General features: G+C 35.5%; 1 protein-coding gene across 4 annotated transcripts in view; it reads left to right on the forward strand.

The window, feature by feature from the left end:
- The first annotated feature begins 2,617 nt into the window (after positions 1-2,617).
- CBWD1 (COBW domain containing 1) overlaps positions 2,618-24,863 on the forward strand; it is a 46,118-nt gene continuing 23,872 nt past the window's right edge. Inside the window, exons 1-7 of one of the 4 annotated variants that reach the window (XM_006047785.4) lie at positions 2,618-2,924; positions 6,839-6,925; positions 8,943-9,039; positions 10,518-10,609; positions 16,868-16,927; positions 18,090-18,127; positions 23,835-23,881. In XM_006047785.4, the coding sequence (XP_006047847.2) occupies positions 2,762-2,924; positions 6,839-6,925; positions 8,943-9,039; positions 10,518-10,609; positions 16,868-16,927; positions 18,090-18,127; positions 23,835-23,881 (584 nt within the window). In that variant the 5' untranslated portion in view covers positions 2,618-2,761. The remainder of the gene's footprint in view (positions 2,925-6,838; positions 6,926-8,942; positions 9,040-10,517; positions 10,610-16,867; positions 16,928-18,089; positions 18,128-23,834; positions 23,882-24,863) is intronic. The other 3 variants (XM_006047784.4, XM_025281583.3, XM_025281582.3) reach the window with 3 other exon arrangements.

Genomic DNA, 24,863 nt, shown 5'->3' on the forward strand with positions numbered 1-24,863 from the left:
ATTCATTTTAAAAAATATTTTTATTTATTTATCATAGCTCTATGACCAGGGATTGAATCCAGACCCACCTGCATTGGAAGCTCAGAGTCCTAACCACGGGACAGCCAGGGAATTCCCAGAAGCCTTTTTAAAACAGCAGCTCTACTAGGGTAAAATCCATATACAGAACAAAGCATCTATTTAATGGGTACAACCCAGTGGTTTATAGTGTATTCAGAGAATTGTGCTACCATGTCCAACAAGCAATTTTAGATCATTTTCATCACCTCTAAAATGTACCCATTAGCAGTCACTGCCTTCAGCCCCCTGGTGTCTGGTAACAACTAATTAATTTTGTTTCTATAGGTGTGCCTATCTGGACATTTCAAGTACACGGAGTGAAACAATATGTGGTGTTTTGTGAATGCCTTCTTTCACTCAGCATAATGCTTCTAAGGTTAATTCATCTTGCAGCAGGTGCGTGCATGCTAAGTCCCTTCAGTCATGTCCGACTCTTTGTGACCCTATGGACTGTAGCCCACCAGGCTCCTCTCTCTGTGGGATTCTCCAGGCAAGAATACTGGAGTGGGTTACCATGCTTCCTCCAGGGGATCTTCCCAACCCAGGGATCGAACTTGTGTCTCTTATGTCTTCTGCCTTGGCAGGCGGGTTCTTTACCACTAGAGCCAACTGGGAAGTCCCTTGTAGCAGGTATCAGTACTTTATTTCTGTTCATTGTGAGATAATTTTCTATTATATGGGTATATCATTTTGTTTATTCATTCATCAGCTGATGGACATTTTGAGCTGTATAAAACTCTTTTTGCTCTGACTGAAGCTACAGACTGTTACATCATACTTGTCCATCATCTTACTGAGTTGCTGTAGGGCACAGGTTCCTCCTCCTGGTGAGAGATAAGAGATGTTAGTGTAACATTCAGCCAGAGTCATAGAAGGGAATCTGCAAGAACTTGCCTGAGGAGTACTTAAGAGAAGATGATAAGGGTTGTAACAGTTTTTTTCTGTTCAGGAAGCAATGCTGAAGGGTCACTCAATGCAGTTCATAAGAGCAAAACCTGAAAATGACTGATAGGAAATGCATAAATAAATTGCTGACAAGTCATGTAACAAGATAATACAACAGTGGAGTTGAAAAATCAGCTAACCCTAGAATATCATATGAAATTCAAAGACAAGAAAAAATTAAACAACATATTGTTTAAGTACATATTTATATAAGTGATAGAACCAAAAAGAAAAGAGGAAATAAGTCAGCCACGATCAATTCATAGTAGTGGTTATTATCTCAGAGGAGAGGCAGAGCATTAGACTAGGAGACAGTCACATGAATAGGTGTCCTTCTTGGTACTGTTCTTGGGCTAGAAGTGATGTCAAAGGCGTTCATTGCAAATATACATAAATATATATGTAAATATAAAGGAGGGCTGTTGCAGACTTTAAAAGATGCACAACCTAAAAGTAGAGAATTATGTTTTATTCATGAGGACTTAAGCTTGGGAGCATCAGGAAGATCCCCTGGAGTAGGAAATGGCAGCCCATTACAGTATTCTTGCCTGGAGAATCCCATGGACAGAGGAGCCTGGCAAGTTGAGGTCCATAGGATCTCAAATAGTTGGACACGACTGAAGCAACTTAGCACACAAAAAAATTTAGTGATTTTTCTTTGTGTGTGAAGTTGCAAGAGTCTGGGCTTAATTAAATTGTTCCATTGATATATACCTTAACTAACGAGGGCCAGTATCCTGTTTTCCTCCTTGAATCCCCTTAGGGTGCACTGCTGGGGTACGTACAGAGGTTAACGACTTGATGTCTGCAAAAACCTTTATCTACTGATAGGGCAGGTGGCATTCTTCATCCAGACTATCTATGCATTATTGATGACAGTGCCAGGCACTGAAGAATGTATGAGTAAATGAATTCAGGGTGTGTTAGTTGTTCAGTCCTGTCTGGCTCTTTTGAACTCCACAGACTATAGCCCGCCAGATTTGTCTGTCCATGGAATTCTCCAGGCAAGAATACTGGAATGGGTAGCCATTCCCTTCTCCAGGGGATCTTCCTGACCCAGGGATTGAACTCAGGTCTCCTGCATTGCAGGCAGATTTTTATGGTCTGAGACACCAAGGAAGCTTGAACTTAGGGTAACTGAGACCAAATTTTAAAAAATGAGATGATAAAATAAATAAAAGTAATGCACGTACACAGTAAAAAATTGGATAAACATAAAACCTACAATTATAAAATAGAAAAAAGTTTCACTGGTTCAGGTAGAAAAATTACAATTACCTTTGTGCTGTTATAGCTTCCCATTCTTTCTCCTATGAATTAAAAAAATATTTTTAATGATACTAAGAAATGTCAAGTTGATGTAGCCTATTCCCTGTGGGAGCTGTTTAGGACGGGCTACTCTTCAGATTCCAAGTGCCCTGGTCTCAAGGCCTCAACCCTGCCACTGACCGTCCATTAACTACTATAAAGGCTGCAGTCTCACACAGACACGATGTCAGGTACGGCCCTGACAATTCCGCCCACGTTCATAGAACACGCCCGAGGGGCGTGCCCAGCGTCCGTAGGGGCGTGTCTAAAAGGCGTGGCGGTCCTGAGCCCGAGCCCAGGTAACTGGGGGCGGTTTCGGGAGGCGCCACGCGTCGCGAAGTGATGACGTCAAGCGCGCGCCTCGCGTTCTGCGTGCGCAGCTGCGGGTTGTGGGGGTCTTGATCCCAGGTCCTGAGTGTAGGGAGAGGTGAGCTGTGCTGTTTGCAAGATGTCTCGTGCTGTTGACTCTGCGGATGAGGAAGAGGAGCAGGCGGAAGAGGATTGTCCTGAATTGGTACCCATTGAGGCGAAGCAAAGAGAGGTGAAGGAGGAGGAGGAAAAGTCTGGCCCCGGCGCTAAGATCCCAGTCACAATTATCACTGGGTATTTAGGTAACTAACCATCCCGGTCAGAAAGTTCAGTGAACGCTGTTCTGGGATTTGGGGGCTGATGGTGCCTCTTCTCTTTAGGCATCCGGGCCTTCTGGCTGATGGCCAGTGTCTCTGAGGTAGGGGCTGGGTCAGTTGCTCCCCGTAAGGGATTCTTCTCACCTCAAGGGTTAATGATGCTCAGACCCCTCCGCGTTAGGGTCACATTTATCAACTGAGGTTGAAAATTAGCCTCGCATTTTTAAAACTAGTTCTAGCTTTGCAGTGTGAAGCACGGACCCGCCTCTTATTTTGCATGTGACCCCTAACAAGTTGCATTTCTGAAGTTCACTGCCTCACTTGAAAATGGAAATACCAGTCACCTGTCTCAGTTTGCTTTTCTCTTATGCTTAGTGGGGCAAGAAACACATGTTTTATAAGTAGGTTCCCATTAAAGATGTCCTTTCTGAAAACGCCCAAGGGCCCTTCCTCAGTATATTCCCTTCCCCACCAGCCAGTTTCTTCTTGCCTTTCGTGTAAAATACTCTTTATCGCAGCCTTTTTTTTTTTTTTTTAATGTCTGTTTGTAACGTACTGTTGGAGAAAGAGTAAGAATAAAATTACTGTGCCCTCCGAGACTATATTTCTCAAACTTAAGGGCTTTTCGGGAGTTCATGGGGTCACTTAATTCATAACTTTGTAAACAGAGTGGTTTCCTGAAGGACGGGTTATGTGCTTACACTAGGAGTACTTTATTGGAAAAGTTTAAGAAGTATCATTTTAAAACTACAGTTAAATAGAAGGGCTAGAATAAATACCATATTAAAAGTGTAGGGAAAGGAAGTGAAATGAAATATTTAAAGTGAAATGATCAGGGGAAAAGAGTATTATTTCTAGATGCTGCTGCTGCTAAGTCGCTTCAGTCGTGTCCGACTCTCTGTGACCCCATAGACGGCAGCCCACCAGGCGTCCCCGGGATTCTCCAGGCAAGAACACTGGAGTGGGTTGCCATTTCCTTCTCGAATGCATGAAAGTGAAAAGTGAAAGTGAAGTCGCTCAGTCGAGTCGACTCTTAGCAACCCCAAGAGACAAGTATAAACTTGGTGCACCTGAGGGCCTTTTACATAAAAACGGGAATTAAATCACTGGCATGACTCGGTCTCTCTCTCTTTTGCTTTGCAGACTTAAGTTTATTTTCATTTTTACTCAGGGTTAATTTTATAAAGGAGTTTATTTATTTGTAAAGGAATTTCCCCAGTGTTTTCAGATGCAGCTTCACTGTGAAGTTGAGCAAATTTTTGTTCTGAAACAATATAGTTTAGACTTGCTTTCCCCGCCTTCCCCATTTTGCTCACTGGTAGATCAGAAGAGCATTGCAGATAATGGTCTGAAGCGTAGTTGTGAGGCCTCACGCAACCAACTTAGTTGCTGATTCTAGGAGATGGTTTCCCTGCTTATTGTTGAGCATTTTTGTTCCCTTGGTTTCTATCACATTTTACTTCTGATTTTCCCCCTACTTTTCTGGCTTCCCCTTAAAAATTTTTTTTATCCCTCCTCTGTCCTCTCTTTTAACTTCATACCCAGGTGATTTCTATTTTCATGTTTCATAGACATGTCAAACTCTGCATGTCCAAAACTTCATGTTAGCATCCTGTTATGAATGATGGTTGCTTCTGTGATCCTAACCATTTGGAATATTATAAAAGCTTCCTAACTAGTGTTAAGTCATATTGCCTTTTAATGTGTTCTCTGTATTTTACCCTTAATGATCTTTATATATGTCAATCTGATTTTGTCAGACCCTTCAGCAGTTTCTATTTGGGTTAAAGTTCAAATTCCTTGACATGAGTTTATAATCTTGCTCTTGACAACCTCTTTAGCCTGATAAACTGTGGCCCAGCCAAGTGAACTACTTTTACTTCTAAAAAGAGCAAGTGTTTTGGTCCCAGGAAGACATTCTTCTTACTGTCGGTTCTCTGGCTAGATGTCCCTCTTAGGTGCTCCATGACATCTTGTACATCTATTGACTATATGATCTTGTGGCATGGTTGCCTCTTTACTGATCTGAATTCCCCTTCTTTCTCCCGCTTCCCTTAATGTTTCTAAACTTCATGAAGATAGAGACAGTTTGTTGTGTCTTGTGCACGTTTCACTAAGGCTCAGTATAAAATCTGGTCCATAGCAGACTTGAGTGCTTGAACTGTGTCTTAGTATCTTTTGCTTCCTGATAAGATGGCTCAGCAGTCAAGAACCCTCAATGAAGGAGATGCAGGTTCGATCCCTGGGTCAGGAATATCCCCTGGAGTAGGAAATGGCAACCCACTCCAGTATTCTTGCCTGGAAAAGTCCATGAACAGAGTTGGATGTGACTGAGCACAAACACATAGTTATTTATAAAGCACTAGTAATTCTACAGGAAGAAGGCGATGGCACCCCACTCCAGTACTCTTGCCTGGAAACTCCCATGGACGGAGGAGCCTGGTGGGCTGCAGTCCATGGGGTCGCTAAGAGTCGGATACGACTGAGCGACCTCACTTTCACTTTTCACTTTCATGCATTGGAGAAGGAAATGGCAACCCGCTCCAGTGTTCTTGCCTGGAGAATCCCAGGGGCGGGGAAGTCTGGTGGACTGCCGTCTCTGGGGTCGCACAGAGTCGGACACGACTGAAGTGACTTAGCAGCTTAGCAGCAGTAATTCTACAAAGTCCTCTATGGCCACCCCATCCTTTCCATTTTCCCTGCCACAGCTTAGTGCAGCGCTCATGCTCAGGGCCCTTGTCTCACATTTGGATTGGTTTTAAGAATATCCTTATTGCTCTGTGTCCTTAAGATCTGTTACTTCCATTATGAATATTAACCTTTAGTGATATTGAGCTTCCTAAATCCCTCTGAACACAAGCCTTCCATCCCTTCAACAACTTTTATACAAATATGGTCCCCAAAGGTTGAAGATATTAATATCCTACTACTCAGTAAATCCCTCCTAATTATACCCTAGAAATCTTGTAAAGTTACTGCAGAAGATGTGTACAACCTGCATGCATGTATACAAGTTCTTTTTAGCAACACTGTAATAGCAAAACACTAGAAACAACCCATATGCCCACCAACAGAAAAATATGTAAATAAATTACATGTTTATATAATCGACTACACTACTGTCTATATGCAGTTAGGGTTGGTTATTTATCTTTTTTTTTTACCCTTCTATGGACGTTCACAAGACCAATGTTTTTTCCTTCTGCTTGAGCTGAATGTATTTAGGTGTATTATGCCACCTACTGGATAGAGTTAGTGTAGCTATATGAACTTTTCTAATACTGATTATTGTGTCTTTTGTTAACATTTCCTAGGTCCATTCGCCATTGTGTGTGTGTAAAATTAATTTTATAGATTGCTTTAAGCATACTAAAAACAGCCATATAGACATTCTGAATTTGTGTGTGGTTAATATAAAAGGTAGGTCTTTATGTGTACATTTTGGGGAAGTAAACTATCTATTCTTGGCTAAGAAACACTGTCATCCTGTAAAGGGATTTAAATACTTTATGTTTTATAAAGTGCATGACTACTTTATTCCCCAGGAACCATTATTTCAATAATTCCTTATTTAATAGAAAATTTAGATAACCTTACATTAATTGTTTAAGTTACATAGAAGACTTTTTTTTGTTGTATGAGAAAGCTATATAAGAAAGCTATGTAAGCCACCTTATTGGAGTGTTTGTAAATATTTGTAAAATTTTATAAGACATAAAGCATTTTTAATAGTTTTCAAAGGGTACTTTAATCTTTCCCTCTAGAATCTTATATTACCATCGTTAAATAATATTTGAATAACATGCAAATTTTAAAGAGTGTTGGGACTCTCTAAACTTTTTTGTCCATTTAAAATCAGTCTTTTGACTTTTGTTGTTTAAAACAAACGTGTTTTATAGGTGCTGGGAAGACAACACTTCTTAACTATATTTTGACAGAGCAACATAGTAAAAGAATAGCAGTGATTTTAAATGAATTTGGGGAAGGTAAGTAAAGTTCAATAAATGCTGTGCTATAAGAATGTATTGAACAGTTAATTCAGCTGGTGAATTGATATTCCATATGCAGAAATGAAAATGCAAGGTATTATCATGTGAACACATTGCTATGGATAGTTTTGGAAAAATTAGGTTAATTTATGTCAAGTTTTGACTTCCCTGGTTGCTCAGATGGTAAAGCGTCCGTCTACAATGCGGGAGACCTGGGTTCAATTCCTGGGTCGGGAAGATCTCCTGGAGAAGGAAATGGCAATCCACTCCAGTACTTTTGCCTGGAAAATCCCATGGACAGAGGAGCCTAGTAGGCTATAGTCCATTGGGTCTCAAAGAGTTGGACACGACTGAGCGACTTCACTTCATTTCATTTTATTTTGTATGGAGTTGAGATACTGAAATCAGATTGTTTCTATAAAATTTTATTTTGTATAACTTTAGAATTCATACCAGAATTAATTAAATTTTTACATAAATACTCCAGAAGTAAAAATCTAAGGAGATGAAAGAAAATCGTTCAGGAAGATTTTTGTACCAATTAGGAAGACCCTTTTGTGCTGACTTTATTGTTTAATTGCAGGTTTTGAAAATATTTTAAAATACTTCTGTCTTATTGAATGTTTATTATTCTGCAAAGCAGTTAAAACAGAAGGCTTAGAAAATAAATATGTGGTCTCCATCCTCAAGCAACTTCACTTATCTGTGAAAATATGTGTATTTAATTTTCCGTTTTTTGTCTTCACTGAACTGTGTTTTAAGAAATTTATACAGCAGTGTTAGACATACTTCTCTGATTACTTTTATAAGTTTTTCTTCTCAGGTCTGAATTTCAATAAAAGTTCACGTTTAGCTAAAAAAATATAACTTCATTTGAATTTTTCTTAAATTTTATTTTTTTCAGTTGCAAATTAGTAAAGAAACTAAGTTTATGAAAAGGATGAGGGCTGTTAGTTGAACTTGATTTCTGGTTTTAATAAACTGAAAAGGATTTCAATAAACTAAAGAGTCCTGTCAGACAAAAATAAAAATCATAATTTTTATTCTAACTTCTTAATGAATTGATCTTCTGTTGGACACTGATTACATTTATTATCATTTGTTACTATTTTTCTTCAGTCTTTCTGGATCTTTTTTTTTTTTTTTTAACAGCTTTGTCCTTTACAGCATTTACAATACTTTCCTTTTCATTTTATAAATGTTCTCTACACCTGAGTTCTGTAGCAACCCCTTGCCTAACTAAAACATAAACATAAAATATATATCAGTGAAAAATTATTTAGTTTTTTCCCTTATCATTTGCTTTAATGGATATTTAGAACTTTCCTGGCTTGGGCATGTTTCTTTGTTGAAGGAAAAGTAAGATTTTTAAAATCATTCTTATTTGATAACAAACATCTCAGACTCTCATATATACTTTATTTTTTTCTCAAGTAAGCATTGCTAAGAAACATGTGTGTATTTGATTAAAATTTAATTTTTAATTGAGCACATTGGTACTCTGGCCAAGCAAACTTCCTTAAAATGAACTAAGGGTATTACTCATACAGGGAATGCTGAACAGTCTGTCTAGTAGACACTGAAACAATTTAGAGAAAGAATGAAAAGAAAAAATACGCAAGAGACTGAAAGGCATATGTTAAAAACCAATATATAAACATACTGGTCTATCTAGAGAATTGGCCATGGACAAGAAAGAATGCCTTTAAAATAGCTTTTTTATTTTATTAGGAAATGGGAGCAGTCTAGTAAGAGGCCTAGAGAGGAAGTAGGTAACTTTCATTAATTTTGCAGTTGTCTCTTTAGGGGCTTAAATCCTCTTAAAGAAAGAAAAAATAAAATAATCTAGAGTAGTATAGTTTAAAATATTGAGATAGTCTGAACAGAATGAAAGAATACAAATTATGAAATACATTTTTCTGCTTAGAAATCTGCTGTACTATTGAGTATCCTCATCTTTGTTTTTGGTTGACGAGTGGACATAATCTAAAGAGTGCTTCCTGTTAATTACCAGGAAGTGCAGTGGAGAAATCCTTAGCTGTCAGCCAAGATGGAGAACTCTACGAAGAATGGCTGGAACTTAGAAACGGTTGCCTCTGCTGTTCTGTAAAGTGAGAAATGGATATACTCTGTGCTTGTTGGCTTCTATAAATGTTTATTGCTTATATTTCCAGCTTTGATTTTCTTACATAAATTAACAGAATCTTCATAATCTTCTTCATTGTATTTTCAAATAGAAGATACACCTATTAGGATGCATTTTCTTTTTCTAACAGATGGAAATTGATTAATTTTAATACTATTTGGTACATTATGGCAGTGTGGTCACTGTGGACTTCTCACGAAGTCCTTTCTACATTTCTCAATTATTCACATTAATTCAGTTTTAAGAGATAAATAGCAGGCTTTTGTTTTTCATTTTTAAAATGATCTTATTCCTTAAATGCTAAGGATTAAGGAGAAATGTCTCAATTTTAGGTACTTAGAGATTTGTTAGTTGTTTTTGATAGTCTTGTTAATTCACAATATAGATCTTCCAGGTGGATATTATTTTGCCTGCTGAACATATAAGGGAATTAAGACTAAAAGACATTATAAGTCTGCATATCTAGTTATTTGAACCAAGGTTAGGATACATTTTCTTAAAGTGTTTCTCATTGTCTTAGCTCTAATACTGTAGTCATTTTATTTTTATTTTTGTTGTTTTTGACATCAAGTTTTAATTAATGATCCCTGTGGTGCACAAAAGTCTCGTTTCATGTTTTGAAAATGATTGTTCTGAATGTAATAAGTTATTGGTCTTATTTCCAAGATTTCAATCTCTAAAAACAATATAAATGACCACAAAAAAGAAAAAACCTCACTTCATGTTCCACCAGTGATAGTTGTTTCAAGGACAGTGAATGTTTTATTCACCGGTATAACCGCTCTTAGAAAAGGAATGACACATAGTCGTCACTCAAAAGTTTGTTGAGCAAATTATGAAAATTAATACCTGTATTGTTGATTTTGTATAGTCCAGTGAATTAAATTTCTTCTAAATCATTTACTATCTTAGATGTTTTGACTGTGAGTCAAGTGTATTTATGAAGGCTAAAGCACAACAGGTTTTCTTAGCCACTTAAAATTAAATGTTTTCTTGTGTTTTTAATATTATTAATAAAAAAGGGAAATTAAAGCCTACCACCCTTATTCAGAACAGAAATAAAAGGTATTTAATTGTAGATATCCCTTTAGCTGTTCTGTTAAGCTACTGTAATTCATACATTTTGTCATTGTCTGTATTGATCTTTTTCTTTCATAATGCTATAAAAATAACAGGTTCTGACTTATTTTAGTCCAGTAAATTAAAATTCCCTCTACTTTTATCTAATATCTTGTTACTTGTCAGCATTTGTGCATCCATCCTCTCTGCTCCCCCAAACTGGTGAAACTGGATAGACATGTTAGAAGCTTAGGAGTGAAGTAAATTTTTGCATGCCTAAAGATATGTTTATCCCTGGTTGCTAAATATATTTTTAAATGTTTGTGATGATCACTTTAAAATATTCAGGCAATCAACTGTATGTCATGTTTTGCTATTCCCCAGGGACAATGGCCTTAGAGCTATTGAGAATTTGATGAAGAAGAAAGGGAAATTTGATTACATACTGTTAGAGACCACTGGATTAGCAGATCCTGGTAAGAAATGTCATTATTAAAAACCAAAACATAGTTCTTAAACATTTTAAAATAAATATACTAGAGAAATATATAAAATGAATATTAAAGCTTTACTCTAGATTAATTTTTTTTTTTTTTATTTAAAGGAGAAAAAATACTGAGTCATGTTTCTTTGGCAGATGAATGACGATCAAAGTATTTGATAATTTTAACATGTTAATAGCATTTCAATTTCTATCAGTTGATTTAGGATTATTGGTAGGAAGAAGAGTTGTTAAAACTTTCAGAAAAATCTAATAAAACATAGAAAAAAAGGAGACATTCTACTTCAGGTATATGTTTAAGGACTTTTGGAGTTAAATCCCAGAAATACTTATTCCCTTAAATTAATTGTTAGCATTTGGTTTTCTACTACTGAGCTTGAAATCATTTTAATTGTAAATATTATTATAAGGTATGGAGTTAAATCAAGCCTGAAAGTGAAAATTGCTCAGTCATGTCTGGCTCTTTGCGACCCCATGGACTATACAGTCCATGGAATTCTCTAGGCCAGAGTACTGGAGTGGGTAGCCTTTCCCTTCTCCAGGGGATCTTCCCAACCCAGGGATCGAACCCAGGTCTTGCACATTGTAGGCAGATTCTTTACCAGCTGAGCCACAAGGGAAGCTGAAGAATACTGGAGTGGGTAGCCTATCCCTTCTCCAGCAGATCTTTGCGATCCAGAAATGGAACTGGGGTCTCCTGCATTGCAGGCAGATTCTTGACCAACTGAGCTATCAGGGAAACCCTACTGGGTCTTTTTTCCAGTGTGGAATTAGTAATGATTATCTATGAAGTTTTAACTCTGAATGGAATTACATCTAAACTTCCCTGTTGAAAGCTACACAAAGTCTACCTGTTCCTAACCATGGGTTTCTGTTCCTTCTTACCCAAATAACGTTTAGGTAACATTTTATTCCTAGTTTGCAGAACATTTAGTTTTGTAAGTCTGACCCATTTATTTTTTCATCTAAGTCTATGACACTGCACCATAAAACCATATTAAAGAACTAAGGGGTCATAATTGTTTAAAAGGAATACTGGAGTGCACTGAAGGTTCACTGTAATCAATTGTTATTTATTTTGAATTATTACATAATACCATTGTACCTGTGTTTTCAAATTAGGATTGAGTTGGGCTCTTTTGGTCCTTATATTGATACTAGGCATGGATTTTTCATACATTTTCATACATTTTCAAGAGGTCTAACTGATGATAGGACTTGAACCATTACATTGATGTTAAATATTAATTTATGTCTGGTAAGGTAGGGAAATATACTGTGTGCCTTTTTTTGAAATAAAATATCAATGTCTTTTGTTATAGCCACTGTATAGAGAAAAGTTCTTGTGATTTTGAGAGTAGGTGAATTTACTAAAACACAGTTTGGCTTTTCAGAGGAAGTAAAAGTTAAATAAAAATCTCAGAGAAAGCTTTTGCACAGAGTGTAGGTATAAACAGATGAATGTTTCTTCTTTCTTTAGAATAATGACTTTTATTGTTTGGTTAAAAATGAAACATTGATTATTAAAAAAAAAATGCAGTAGTACCTAAGAAAATACAAAGAAGAAAGTTAGAAAAATGTTGCCCTGTGTCTCATTACTGTAAAATACAAACAGGGAAATTTTATTCCAGGATTTCTCTGTGCCAGGGCTACTTGCTGTGGTATGTTGAATGACAGCATCAGCCTTAGCTGAGAGCTTTGGAAAAATACAGATTCTTGGGCTTCATCTCAGCTCTTTGGAATCAGAATCTCTGAGGGCAGGACCCAGAAATCTGTTTCAATAGGCCCCCTATGTGATTCTCACACATGCGTAAGTTTGGGAGAGCCTGCTCTCTGTGTAAATATGCCGAGGTAATTTTATAAAATAGGATCACATTCTGGGTGCTATTCTTAATACTTTCACTTGAACTTAGAACTTGAAAGAAGTGAAAGAATTGCTGAATGTCAGATAAATACTTCTTCACTGCTAGAGATGTGAGTTAAAAAAATAAAAGATTATAAAGGACATATATTGGACAAGTTATTTTTTTTAACTACACATTTAAAGTTTCAGGTTAGTATCTATTGACTGTCTGGCATAAAGGATGAGAGAATGAACACATTCCAGGTTCTCCTATCTGGTTTTGGTCCATTGTTTCCTTTGCTATGTTGTCAAGGTTTCTAACATTTATATTCTGTCATACTTCGTTCAGTTCTGTGTTTAAACCATTTCAGTTGTCATTACCAGCACAGTAACTTCTGAGTTCTGAGTTGATCAGTCTCTTGATTGACTGAACTTCATGATCATGGCTTCCCAGGTGGCACTAGTAGTAAAGAAACCGCCTGCCAATGCAGGTAAGATAAGAAACTGCAGTTTGATCCCTGGGTTGAGAAGATCCCCTGGGGAAGGGCATGACAACCCACTCCAGTATTCATGCCTGGAAAATCCCACGCACAGAGGAGCCTGGCAGGCTCCATAGAGTCACAAAGAGTCAGACACAACTGAATCAACTTAGCACACAAGTGTGCATGCACACATGGTCTGGTAATCTTTTCAAGCTTTCAGTCTTGTATTCCTGAAGATCTTGCATACTTCATTGCTTGAGAATGTTTTTCTTTCTTTCTTTTTTTTTTTTTTTTTAATATTTGAGGGATGACTTGGCTAGGTATAAAATTTTTCTATCACAATTTCTTTCCCTCAGAACTTTGAAAATGTTGTTCTATGATCTCTTAATATTTTGATTGGCTGAATTTCCTCGTCTAATATTTTCTTTTCATTTCACCTGGAAGGATTTGTGAGTGCTGTATTTGTTGAGTTTCAGTGTTGTTTCCTTTGATGTTTGAGAGTCTGCCTGTTGTTTTCATTCTTGAACCACAAGCTAGCAGGAGATAATATCATTAGATAATACTTTTCTTCGAACTTTGTGGTCATTATTTTATTATATTGGAGCAATGAATTTTACTGTAGAAAAGTCTGATTTTTTAACTGCCTCCCTGAAAGTGACTTGTTTTTTCATTTAAAATGCCTGAAAATTTTTTTCTTTATTTTTTAAATGCAGTAATATAGCCAAGATGCATCTCGGGGTCATTCATAATCATATTTTCCTGGAATTACAATATACTCTTTTGTCTGTAGGTTTAGTGCTTCATTTAGGGACTTTTTCCTTCATTACCATGAAGAATTTTTCTGTCAAATTTTTGAGTTCTCTTCTTTATGACACCAGTTTTTCTTACATTGAATTTTCATTTGTTCTCCATATATATTATCTTCTAATTGTCTTGGTTTGCCTTTTGCCTCTGCATTTACTGTAATCATCTCAAATCTTCCTTTTTGTCAGTAATTCTGTTTCCATCAATGTCTGTTGATGTTTTAAATGAATTAATTCATTAAATAATGGTATATTGGCCTTAAGTTTATTTCTTTAGCATTCCAAACTGCCTTTTCATATTATTCTGCTTTTTGCTTTAGAGCTTGTTTTTTTTTTACCTCTTGCCTTTAAAAAAAAAAAAAATTAGTTGTTTCTTTTTGCCCTTTTAAAAAAATTTTTATTGGCCATGCCATGCAGCTTGTGGGATCTCAGTTCCCTGACCAGGATTGAACCTAGGTTATGGCTAGCAGTGAAAGTGCTAAGTCTTAACTACTGGGCTGCCAGGTAATTCCCTAGCACTTGTTTTTAATTAAGATTATATTGTTTTTATCTTCCTTATTATTAAAAAAACCTCTTGGAAATTTTCTTTTGTTTCTTCAATTATGTTTCCATTCAGAACAGGTTGTTTGCCATTGGTATTCCCCGTTTATTCGTTCATTTTTTCCCTTTCCTCCTTTTATCTTCTTTTTGCTTCTCCTAAGCTGTAATACATATGCATAATTTTTTCACTGTGTTTATGCTTAATGTGGGAGACTCAGAGAACCTCTCTCTACTTAGATGTGGTGTTCATGAATTTTTTAAATACCCTACCCATGTTACCTAAACTTGCTGGTCTCTTGGGCCTCGGTTTGAAAGCTGGGTATTGCTGAGGGATGGGGAAACAGAGAAAAGAAGTGGTTGAGAGAGACAGATGGGCAGTGTGATATTTTAGGCTCTGCTCTCTCACAATACCAAGTGTTCCGCTCTTGTATTAGCTCAAACTTCTTGTGGATAGATTTCCCATACCTTTTGTAGGGGCATCCTTGAGCTTCAGACCTCTCTCTCCATTTCGCTTTGAGCCCTGGAAAGTGACCTTCTCCCCTGAAAATGTGGACGCAGAAAATTTTACTCTTGAAATTTCTTTGTTGACCTTTTCCTGTATTGCTTATTTCTCCCTTGGTTCTACTTCTCGTAATTTTGGAATAAAATGATAAATACAGGATTTTGTAAACTATTTCTGTATAACTCTTGTTGAGGTTTGAGGTAGATATAAGAACTATCATAAATCACATAGAACTTTATATTTCTTATTTTTACTATTATCCAAAAATTATGGCAGGGGATTGTTTATTTGGTTGCTGCTGATAAAATTTGACTTTCAAATTTTTATTTAGTTTATGTTTTATGAGATTTTGAAGAATGGAGATTCTGTAATTTAGCTCAGAGTTTCTTAACTTGGTATAAATGACATTTTGGTTGGATAATTCTTTATTAGAGGGGACTGTCTTGTGCACTGTATGATGTTTACTAGAGTCCCTGGCTTCTACCTACTACATGCCAGCAGCATTCCCATGGTTGAGATGACCAAAAATTTGCCCAGGCATTGCCAAATAGTCCCTAAGGAGAAAAATCACCCTGGATTTAGAATCACTGATTAACTGCATTCCCTCGTTTTTATTTCTCCTGTTAAACACCTGCATCCAAATTTTAAGTAGTTCTTTCATGTGTATTCTGGTAAGTATTAAACCAAAGATACACATTAGGTTTAAAATAAAAGCTCTAATAGTCTTACAGCTCAAATTAATACTATGCAAATGTGAACTATTGGACTTATAAGCTATCTGAATAGAAATCAGTGAATTAAAAAATATTTGTGTACAATGTTAGGAATTTTACTTAGTGGAAAAATGAATACTTTTAAAAATAACTTATTATTTGAAGTAATGATAGTCACAATAGATTTACTTTTTCTCCTTCATTAATTAAAATCATGTTGTTAGTCAAGTAAGTGAAGAAAATTTTTATTGGCAATTCAGTTGTTTCCTGTTGAGAAGACTGACACCCTCCGGTTCTAAGCTAAATAATTGTCATGGTAAAGTAATTTCCTTGAAAAGGACAGGCATTGATTCAGCCCCTGTTACTCACAAATCCTATTTCAGTCAAATTGGAAAACTATTAAGTTTTTGGGAAAAAATCAATAGGTATCAGGAAACCATTAGATCTTGTGGCCCTTGCTATATCCTGCATGAGTAATCACTGTAAACAGTTGACAGGTATTTCATTGTTGACACAGAGTGATGCTTGGGAGACCACATCTCGTCAGGGTAGGTGGACAGCTTTAGACATTGGAATGAGTTCAGTTATCCTTGTTTTTCCCCATACTCATTCTTTTCGACAGCTCTGTCACTAATAGGGCTCTGATGCTTTGAAAAATCAAATTCTTTCTTTGCTGTCAGTTTTCTTTTTTGTGTGTTGTGGCATACTAATCAGGGTGTGTGGTTTGGTGCTGAACCAGTTTCTATCAAAAACAAGTTTTAATTTCTTATTTAGAAATTATTTTTCCTCAAAATAGTCTCTAAATTTTATATACCATACTAATAAGTAGTGTAAGGATTTATTAGTAAGACCTTAATTAATTTTGTCATACTTTTATTATGTAAAACTTAAATTTTTGAAAATTTACAAAAAAATTTGAACAACTGATTTTGGATTTATCTGTATTTGCTTTGTTTTCCTTTAGGGAGATAATTATTTGTGAACTGTATGATTATTTTATTCAGAAGAGAGAAAATAAAAATTAGACCTATGTACATACAGCCATTCTGCTCAAATTATTTGATAATATTTATTGGTAAATTATTATGGCATTGGTAAAAGCTTGATATTGTATTTGTCTATAATAATACCTGTTCTTTTATAAATTGAAGTAAAAGAGAGGGCAAGAAATGGATATAAAATAATAAATGGTTCTATATTCCCTTAAGAAGATTGAAAACCCATATTTTATTCATATATGTATTTGCCTGCTAATTCCATTGGGGCAGATTAAATCATTATGGATAGAATTTTGTTTCCTAGTTTGAAGAAATGTTTTTTATTTGATGAGTATTATTATATATTTTCAGGTGCTGTAGCTTCTATGTTTTGGGTTGATGCTGAATTAGGGGTTGATATTTATCTTGATGGTAAGTTTAGAAATGAATTTTTCTTTAAATTTTCAAGTAAAATGTAATGTTAAGATCATTTTTGTTTATTCATATTATACTTCTAATTCCTTGTATTGATACTCTTTTTAAGCTTGTTCGGTTTGATGATGATGTGTTTGAACAGATTCTAAAGTCCCAAACAGTATTAGAACTAGATGTCCATTGTAATCTCATCTCCCAGTTTAGTGTTTCCATTAAGGTTTTCCTTTAAAAATACTATGTAGCTTTTCTATATTCCCTGATGTTTAATTTATGCAGTTAGTATATAACTTTTTATTTTAAAAAATATATATAGTATGAGGATCAAATTTCTACTTTCCTTTTCTCTTGAAGGTAACAGTTAAACAAAGTTCCCTATCCATTACCCCTAACACTTTGGGCAGTCTTATTCATAGGCTTCATTTAAGGCATATTAGAAACTTTCTGAATTAGGCACATATATCCCCTGAAACATCCCCCACCTTTCTGGAAACCATATTTTCCTAGACTAAGGGGTGAACTTTAAGAATTACTGAAACTGGGCCTCATCATTTGGCCCTAATATATATGAAATGTAGCTGGTTAAAATTCCTTAGGCATCATCAAACTCATTCTGTTGTTATCCTTCCGAAGAGTATTTGGTATATAAATTCAGACATTGCCCAACTAACTGATCATTTGGAAATTTGGGTACATATTAGATAAAAGAACTGTGTGAGTTAGATTGGTGAGAGATGTTAGGAATAAGATATTCTAAGATGCCTCAGATTTGTTAAGCAGTATTTTAAATAAGAAAAGTTTCATTTTTGATTATGTGAAAGTAAACTGAAGATAAGCTATCTTGTGTGATTTATCACTTTCCGCTTTACATTATGAAATTCATCTCATCATATTTTGGATTGTAAGCTTTTTAAAGGCCAGAGAAATCTTATTTTCTTTTTTATTTAATTTTAAACATTTGTTTTTATTGTATCCTATCTTGTGCCTTAGAATAGTGCTAAGGACATGTTTGAAATGCATCTACTTACTAATGGAATGGAGTTAAATTGCAATGTTGGCAAGAGAAAAAAAACAATTTTTATTGAGTGACATTTGTGAATGGAAATGCATTAAATTTTCATTCTTAAGAGCAAAAATGATTAAAAGATTTATTCCTTTGTAGGTATCATAACTGTTGTAGATTCAAAATATGGATTAAAAGTAAGTTGAAAAATTTCTGTGAGTTACTCATTTGTTAAGAGCTAGGTATATGGGGATTGATGATATTGTTTTTTCTATGTTTGTGTCTGTTTGAAATATCCATAACAAATAATTTTCCACTGTAAATATGAAAGATATTGCTTTTTAAAATGGCAGTAATATTATCAGAGAACTGTATATTAAGCCAGTGATTTACATTTTTAATTTAATATATCATGTTTTGGGAACTTAGCATGAAGAGGAATAAAGCAAATATGGTAAAAAAAAAAAAAGGTTTTTTTATGTATCTTGAACAATAGATGAAATTTGTGTTTCATTTAATTATTATTTTGTATTTTTAAGTTAACTGTTTATTTTCTCCTTCTCTGACTTGATGTGATAAAAGTTGAAAGTGTAATATTTATAATAAGAAAAATTTATAGGATCCCTGGAGAAGGAGATTGTACACCACTCCAGTATTCTTGCTTGGAAAATCCTGTGGCCAGAGGAGCCTGGCGGACTAAATTCCATAGGGTTGCAAAGAGTCGGACACGACTGAGCGACTTCTCTTTTTCTTTCTTTACAGCACAAAGTTTGGGTGTATGTAACCCCTTCCTAGGACTCAGCCCCAATATTGATAAGTCTTTCTGTTTGATAGAGGAAATTGAGCTTGATATGAACATATGAGAGCTTATTTTTCTTGTTAAATTGCTGTCAGACACAAGCTGGAGATGATTGAGTTTTTAAAAAATATAGTGCTTTGCCATATTTTGAAGAAATCAGGATTTATGCTTAAATCAACTTCAGTTTACAAAATGAAAAATAGTCAGATTTTAAAATGCATATTGCTGTATAAAGTACTGTTTCTCAACTTTCCAAGTGAGTTATTACTAAAGGCAGAAGAGAAGGAAATTATCCTCCATCTCTTGATCTGGTCTGGGAATATGGATAATGCTCAGAGTAATCATTTCTTAGAAGTTTAAATGTAATGTTTTAAAATTCACATCCATTTTGTGTTCTATCCCACATTATAACTGAATTTCTTAATTTGAACAAGTTTGTTTTTCTTCCAAACCCTCAATAACATTATGATGGCAGGCTTGTTAAATGGGTTACCAGTACCCCTTCATCAGCCCTTCAGTTCCCTCAGGAATGGAGACACCCTAATTTGTGAAGTTTGGGAAATAATTCCTTTTTAGATGTTAAGTCAAATTTTGTTAATAGTCTTAAGAACCAAAGAAAGATCCCAAATATTATAGTTTTACTCTGAAATATTCCAGCTATCCTGAAATCATGATATTTCTAGTAAAATGTTTACAGAAGAAGCAAAACAAAATGAAAAAAGTCAAAATTCTTCACTGAATGTTTATTAAAGAGCATGTCTGAATCCATCCCCTATATAAGTTTATTACCAAATTTGGAATATTTACAGGATAGATAGCAGGATTTTTGTTTGTTTGTTTGTTTTGATGGACTTAAAAATGCTTTGTGCCAAATCAAACTTTTTATGTATTTATGTATATTTGGGTGTGGAAAAGAGTTAAATAGAATCTATTATGAGTGTAATAGAAGCCAAAAAAAGCAAAGCAACATTCTGAATAATGCAAACACAGTAAACGTTTAACCCGCTGCCACCTTGATAAAACCTCTTAAATTATTAAATCAATATACCTACACAAAACTGACATACTGTCAGGATAATGGAAACTTCAGATTTTCTAAGTCAGGTGCCAAATAAATAACTTTTCCTTTATATAAAGAATTTGCCAACTTGTCCAATTCCTTTGGTTGCGAAGCTTGACCTTAGGAGCTGCTTGTGATTCAGAGAATTCTGAGGCAGTACAAGGAATGACACTTGGATAATGGGCAGCAATTTAAGGGTGTCATGCTTCACAGAGCCAGCCCATCACAAGTAAACCTGAGAAATGGTACCCTGTGGCCAGCCAGCCAAATTGAAACTGAAGTGGTAATTGATATCATGAGCTATCACTCTAATGGGATTGTCACCCATTGATCTGAAATATTCATTTTTTAATCATGGGCAAAGAATTGGACAACTTCAAATGACAGCTCTCTATTCTTAGGACTTGACACCCAGGCTACTGACATTGTCCTTTTCAGTTCTACGAATGTGACAGCATGTAATGCAATAGAATCAAAGAATGAAGTTCCACAGAAAAGGTCAAGTCAGAGGTTTCTTTTTGGTTCTTCTGTTATATTGCACAAGCTGTTGAAACAATTCAGTCAGTAAACAGTTTGGCTTAGAAAAGGCCAGAAAAATAAATAGACTGACATTATGCAATAATCTATTTTTAAAAGCTAAAATAGCGTTAGGAATAACCAATCCATTGGAAAGAAATAGCTGCTGCTGCTTTTTTTTTTTTTTTTAGTGTCATCTGACATCTTTGACACTAGATTTCTTTCTACTTTGGTCAAAACAGTGTTTTTTACTTTCTTTCTTTCCTACCAGCCTGTTTCTATTTCTGTAGAAAAGGGCACCCTCTAAACCCTTCCTGAAGTTGTATCATACAGTGGTGTTTATTTTCACCACTGATTCATTCAGTGGTTTTCAAAGGATTTATTTTTATGCTATGCTAAGTTAGAGGATGGAACCTTAACCTTTTTGATATGTTGGATTACTGCTGCTGCTACTGCTAGGTTGCTTCAGTCGTGTCCGTCTCTGTGTGACCCCAGAGACGGCAGCCCACCAGGCTCCCCTGTCCCTGGGATTCTCCAGGCAAGAACACTGGAGTGGGTTGCCATTTCCTTCTCCAATGCATGAAAGTGAAAAGTGAAAGGGAAGTCGCTCAGTCATGTCCGACTCTTAGCGACCCCATGGACTACAGCCCACCAGGCTCCTGCGTCCATGGGATTTTCCAGGCAAGAGTATTGGAGTGGGTTGCCATTGCCTTCTCCGTATGTTGGATTAAGTACTGCCAAATATTTTTAAATCTTTTCTGATATGTAAGCAAAAGCCAGTCTCTAAGCAGGGATGAGGCATCTGTTGGGGATATACACGCATAAAATATTTTGAAAAAAACATTTCAAAAATGTTTTCTTCCTGAGCTTATCTGAGCTGATAGCCAGAGAAAATAAATGTTAATGTGCATTTTATTTGTTTATGTTTGTATAGCCTTCATATTTACATAGAACAGGGGCATTTATCTCTTCTGCTTTTTTATATGTTTATTACATATCATTCTTAATAGAATTGTACTTACTGGTAGGTTTTTATTTGGGGCAATTTTAATATGTTTGTGCATTTGATGCTTCTTGACTTCCTAGAGATCATAAAACGTTAGTCCAGTCCATGTTAGCTTTGAGTGAAAATTTCTAATCTTTTGAAGATAGATTAAATGCCCCATTAGCTTTGAGTGAAAATTTCTGATCTTCTGGAGACTGGATGTATTAAAAACCTGAGTTACTTTGTGAAAATACTATATTATTAGTTATGTTTAGGCACAGAAATTAAAAAAAAACTAAACTCTGATTTTCTTGCTATATCTTTTTCACACTCCTCCTGCTCACAGCTGAAAAGCCCCAAATTCATATGTAAATAAATCTTCCAAAAGATCAAAATATAATACTTTGAAACTATTTCAAAATTTTAAAAGAATTCAATATTATATATATGATATATATATATAAAATATATAATATATATATAAAAATATAAAAATATATATATAAAAAATAAAATAAATTTAAAAGATTCAATATCATTCGGAGACAGATGCCGTGCTAAAAATGCATCTTTATTAAATAGATTTCCTGCTGACTAGAAGGGGGTTTGTTGCTGCATGTTATGTAATATTCTTCAGATAACAACATCCACTTATCTATTCAGCATGCATGCTCAGTTTCTTCAGTCATGTCTGACTCTTTGCAACCCTATGGACTGTAGCCTGCCAGTTGAATTTATAGGATTGTACCTAAAGTGGTATCATTTTGCACCTAAAGTGGAATCCATGCATAATTACTCTAGTTTTAGTTTAGACTGGTTTCCCCAAAAATAGAATTTGGCAAACTTTTAGGAGAAAAAAAGTTTTTCTCTCTAGATTTTACCAAGACTAGTAAATAAAATGATTACCAGTTTGCTCTTAGGTTCCAAACTATCCAAATACCTTAATGATCTACTTCCTCATGAATTGTAAAACTGATTTGATGAAATAATTTTGAATATAATTTTAGGTGATCATTATGCATATAATTTTATGCAGTTATTAATGACACTGAGTCGGACACGACTGAGTGACTTTGCTTTCACTTTTCACTTTCATGCATTGGAGAAACAAATGGCATCCCACTCCAGTGTTCTTGCCTGGAGAATCCCGGGGATGGAGGAACCTGGTGGGCTGCCCTCTATGGGGTCGCACAGAGTCGGATACAACTGAAGCGACTTAGCAGCAGCATACAAGAATGATTTTATATGACATAAAAAGCTTTCACAAAGGGTTTTAAATTATGTTCATTTTACTTCTATTGAGCCCTCTTGCAATTTTTGAAAAATCACCCTATGAAAAGGTATCCTGTGATGGTGACAGTGTTAGATTTAGTTTTCTCTTTTATGAGATAAGAATAGTCATTCCCCATAATTGTTATTAGGGATAAATGAGACCATGTTTATAAAAGGACTTAATAATTTGTGGGGTTCAATTCAAATACAAAAAATGTTATATAATCAAATTGCCTCTGACATTAGTAGGCAACTTTTTCTTGTGACAGAGAACATCTGTTGAAGGTTAAGGTAATGCAGGTGAAACATTTTTTAGAGAATGACACTGATGACTTTAGGGATATAAATAGGATTTTGGAAAAATAATATGAACTCCCAAAGAGATCAAAACTATCCTGTGGACTTCTCTGTCAAAAGTATTTTTGGTGCTAGCTTGACTTCGGCAAGGTGCAAAATAAAGTTAACTGGAGAGGCCAGATCATTCAAGTGTAGGTTTCAAAATGTTAACCAACTTTTTGCTAAATATAAGACTGTCCTTCTCACAGATCATTTGTTTCTAGGGAATTGGAAGGGCCCAGTACAAGTTCATAATGTGCCTGGTTCTGGGGTAGGGCTAGGAATGGAGGGAAGTTTATTAAAGTACAATTTTGGTGGTTATCTCTTTTAAAAAAAATAAGTAATAATGGATATTTAGAACAAGGACAGTTTTGTAAAAAGGAAAATGCCCCATTTCTGAAGTATAATGTTGTGTGTTTTTATGACATTATTTAAATCTGGAGGGTTTTCCATTTAAGAAAAAGAAGAGGTCAGAGGACAAAATTTAAGCCCTTACACCTCACCTTCCCCTCAAAAAACCCCACAAGTTCACTGTAGGAAAAAATTTACAGGTGAGGAAGAAAATGGTTTCAGATAGAAAAGTTAGTCCTGAATTTGGATATTCAGTAATAGAACTTAATGGACCTTCCTGGTAGCTCAGTTCGTAAAGAATCCACCTGCAGTACAAGAGACTTGTGTTCGATCCCTGGATTGGGAAGATCCCTTGGAGAAGGAAATGGCAACCCACTCCAGTATTCTTGCCTGGAAAATTCTATGGACAGAGGAGCCTGGTGGGCTACAGTCCATGAGGTCGCAAGAGTCGGACCCAACTTAGCGACTAAACCACCAATAGAACTTGAAGTTTTTATTAGCGGTAAGAAGTAAAAATCCTTTGTGTTGACTTTAGATTGTGTGTTACACAACAGTAACTTTTGTTCAAATTTTGTTTTTGTTTAGCATTTAGCAGAAGAAAAACCTGATGGACTTATCAATGAAGCTTCTAGGTATTCATTTGTTTAAAGTATTTACTGATTACTGGCTAAATGGAAAAAGGAAATTATTGGTAGGAAAAACAAAACAACCTGAGAAACAAAAACATAATCAAGGAAAATCTTTTTCCTGTGTTTGAATTATTGCTATTTATAATGATCTGATAACTAAAATTTTATTTAAAACTATATTACAGCATAAACTGAGTGCTGAGCCCAGTTGTACTTTGTGAGGAACTTTTAATATGTTAACATTTAAAAATATTTTGTTGTTCTCATATGATTTCTTTGGGATTGAAAATGATTGTTAAACAGAGTTGATTCACTTCCTGCCTTCTTTCATAGTAATTCATTTGACTCAAATGTTCATTGTTATTCAACACAACAGAAGAACAATACAGAAACAGTTGCAGTTTGACATTTAGAACATTTTTTGTTTAAATACCTTTATGCTCCTAATTGGGTTCTCTTTAGACTTAGTCTACAGTGCTTGCTCAGTCGTGTCCTACTCTTTCTGACCCCACGGACTGCAGCCTGCCAGGCTCCTCTGTCCATGAGATTGTCCTGGCGAGAATACTAGAGTGGGTTGCCGTTTCCTTCTCCAGCTGATCTTCCTGACCCAGGAATGGAACCCATGTCTCCTGTGTTTCCTGCATTGGCAGGCTGGTTCTTTACCACTGGCGCCACCTGAGAAGCCCTCTCTTTAGACTTATGAATATTTAAATTATTTTGCTGACCCTAAGCATATTCTTGTTAATGGGGAAAGAGTTTGGGAATAGGAATAGTCCCAGGGAAGATTCCCTGGAGAAGGGAAAGGCTACCCACTTGACTATTCTGGCCTAGAGAATTCCATGGACTATACAGTCCATGGGTTGCAAAGAGTTGGACATGACTGAGCAACTTTCACTTTCACTTTCAATAGTCCCTGAATATGCTATTGGATTTAAAAGGGAGGTCTCCCTTCCCCGAACCAAGATTTGCTGCAGATGATGCAAGC

This window comes from Bubalus bubalis, chromosome 3 (genome assembly GCF_019923935.1).
Source record: "Bubalus bubalis isolate 160015118507 breed Murrah chromosome 3, NDDB_SH_1, whole genome shotgun sequence".
Classification (NCBI taxonomy): domain Eukaryota; kingdom Metazoa; phylum Chordata; class Mammalia; order Artiodactyla; family Bovidae; genus Bubalus; species Bubalus bubalis.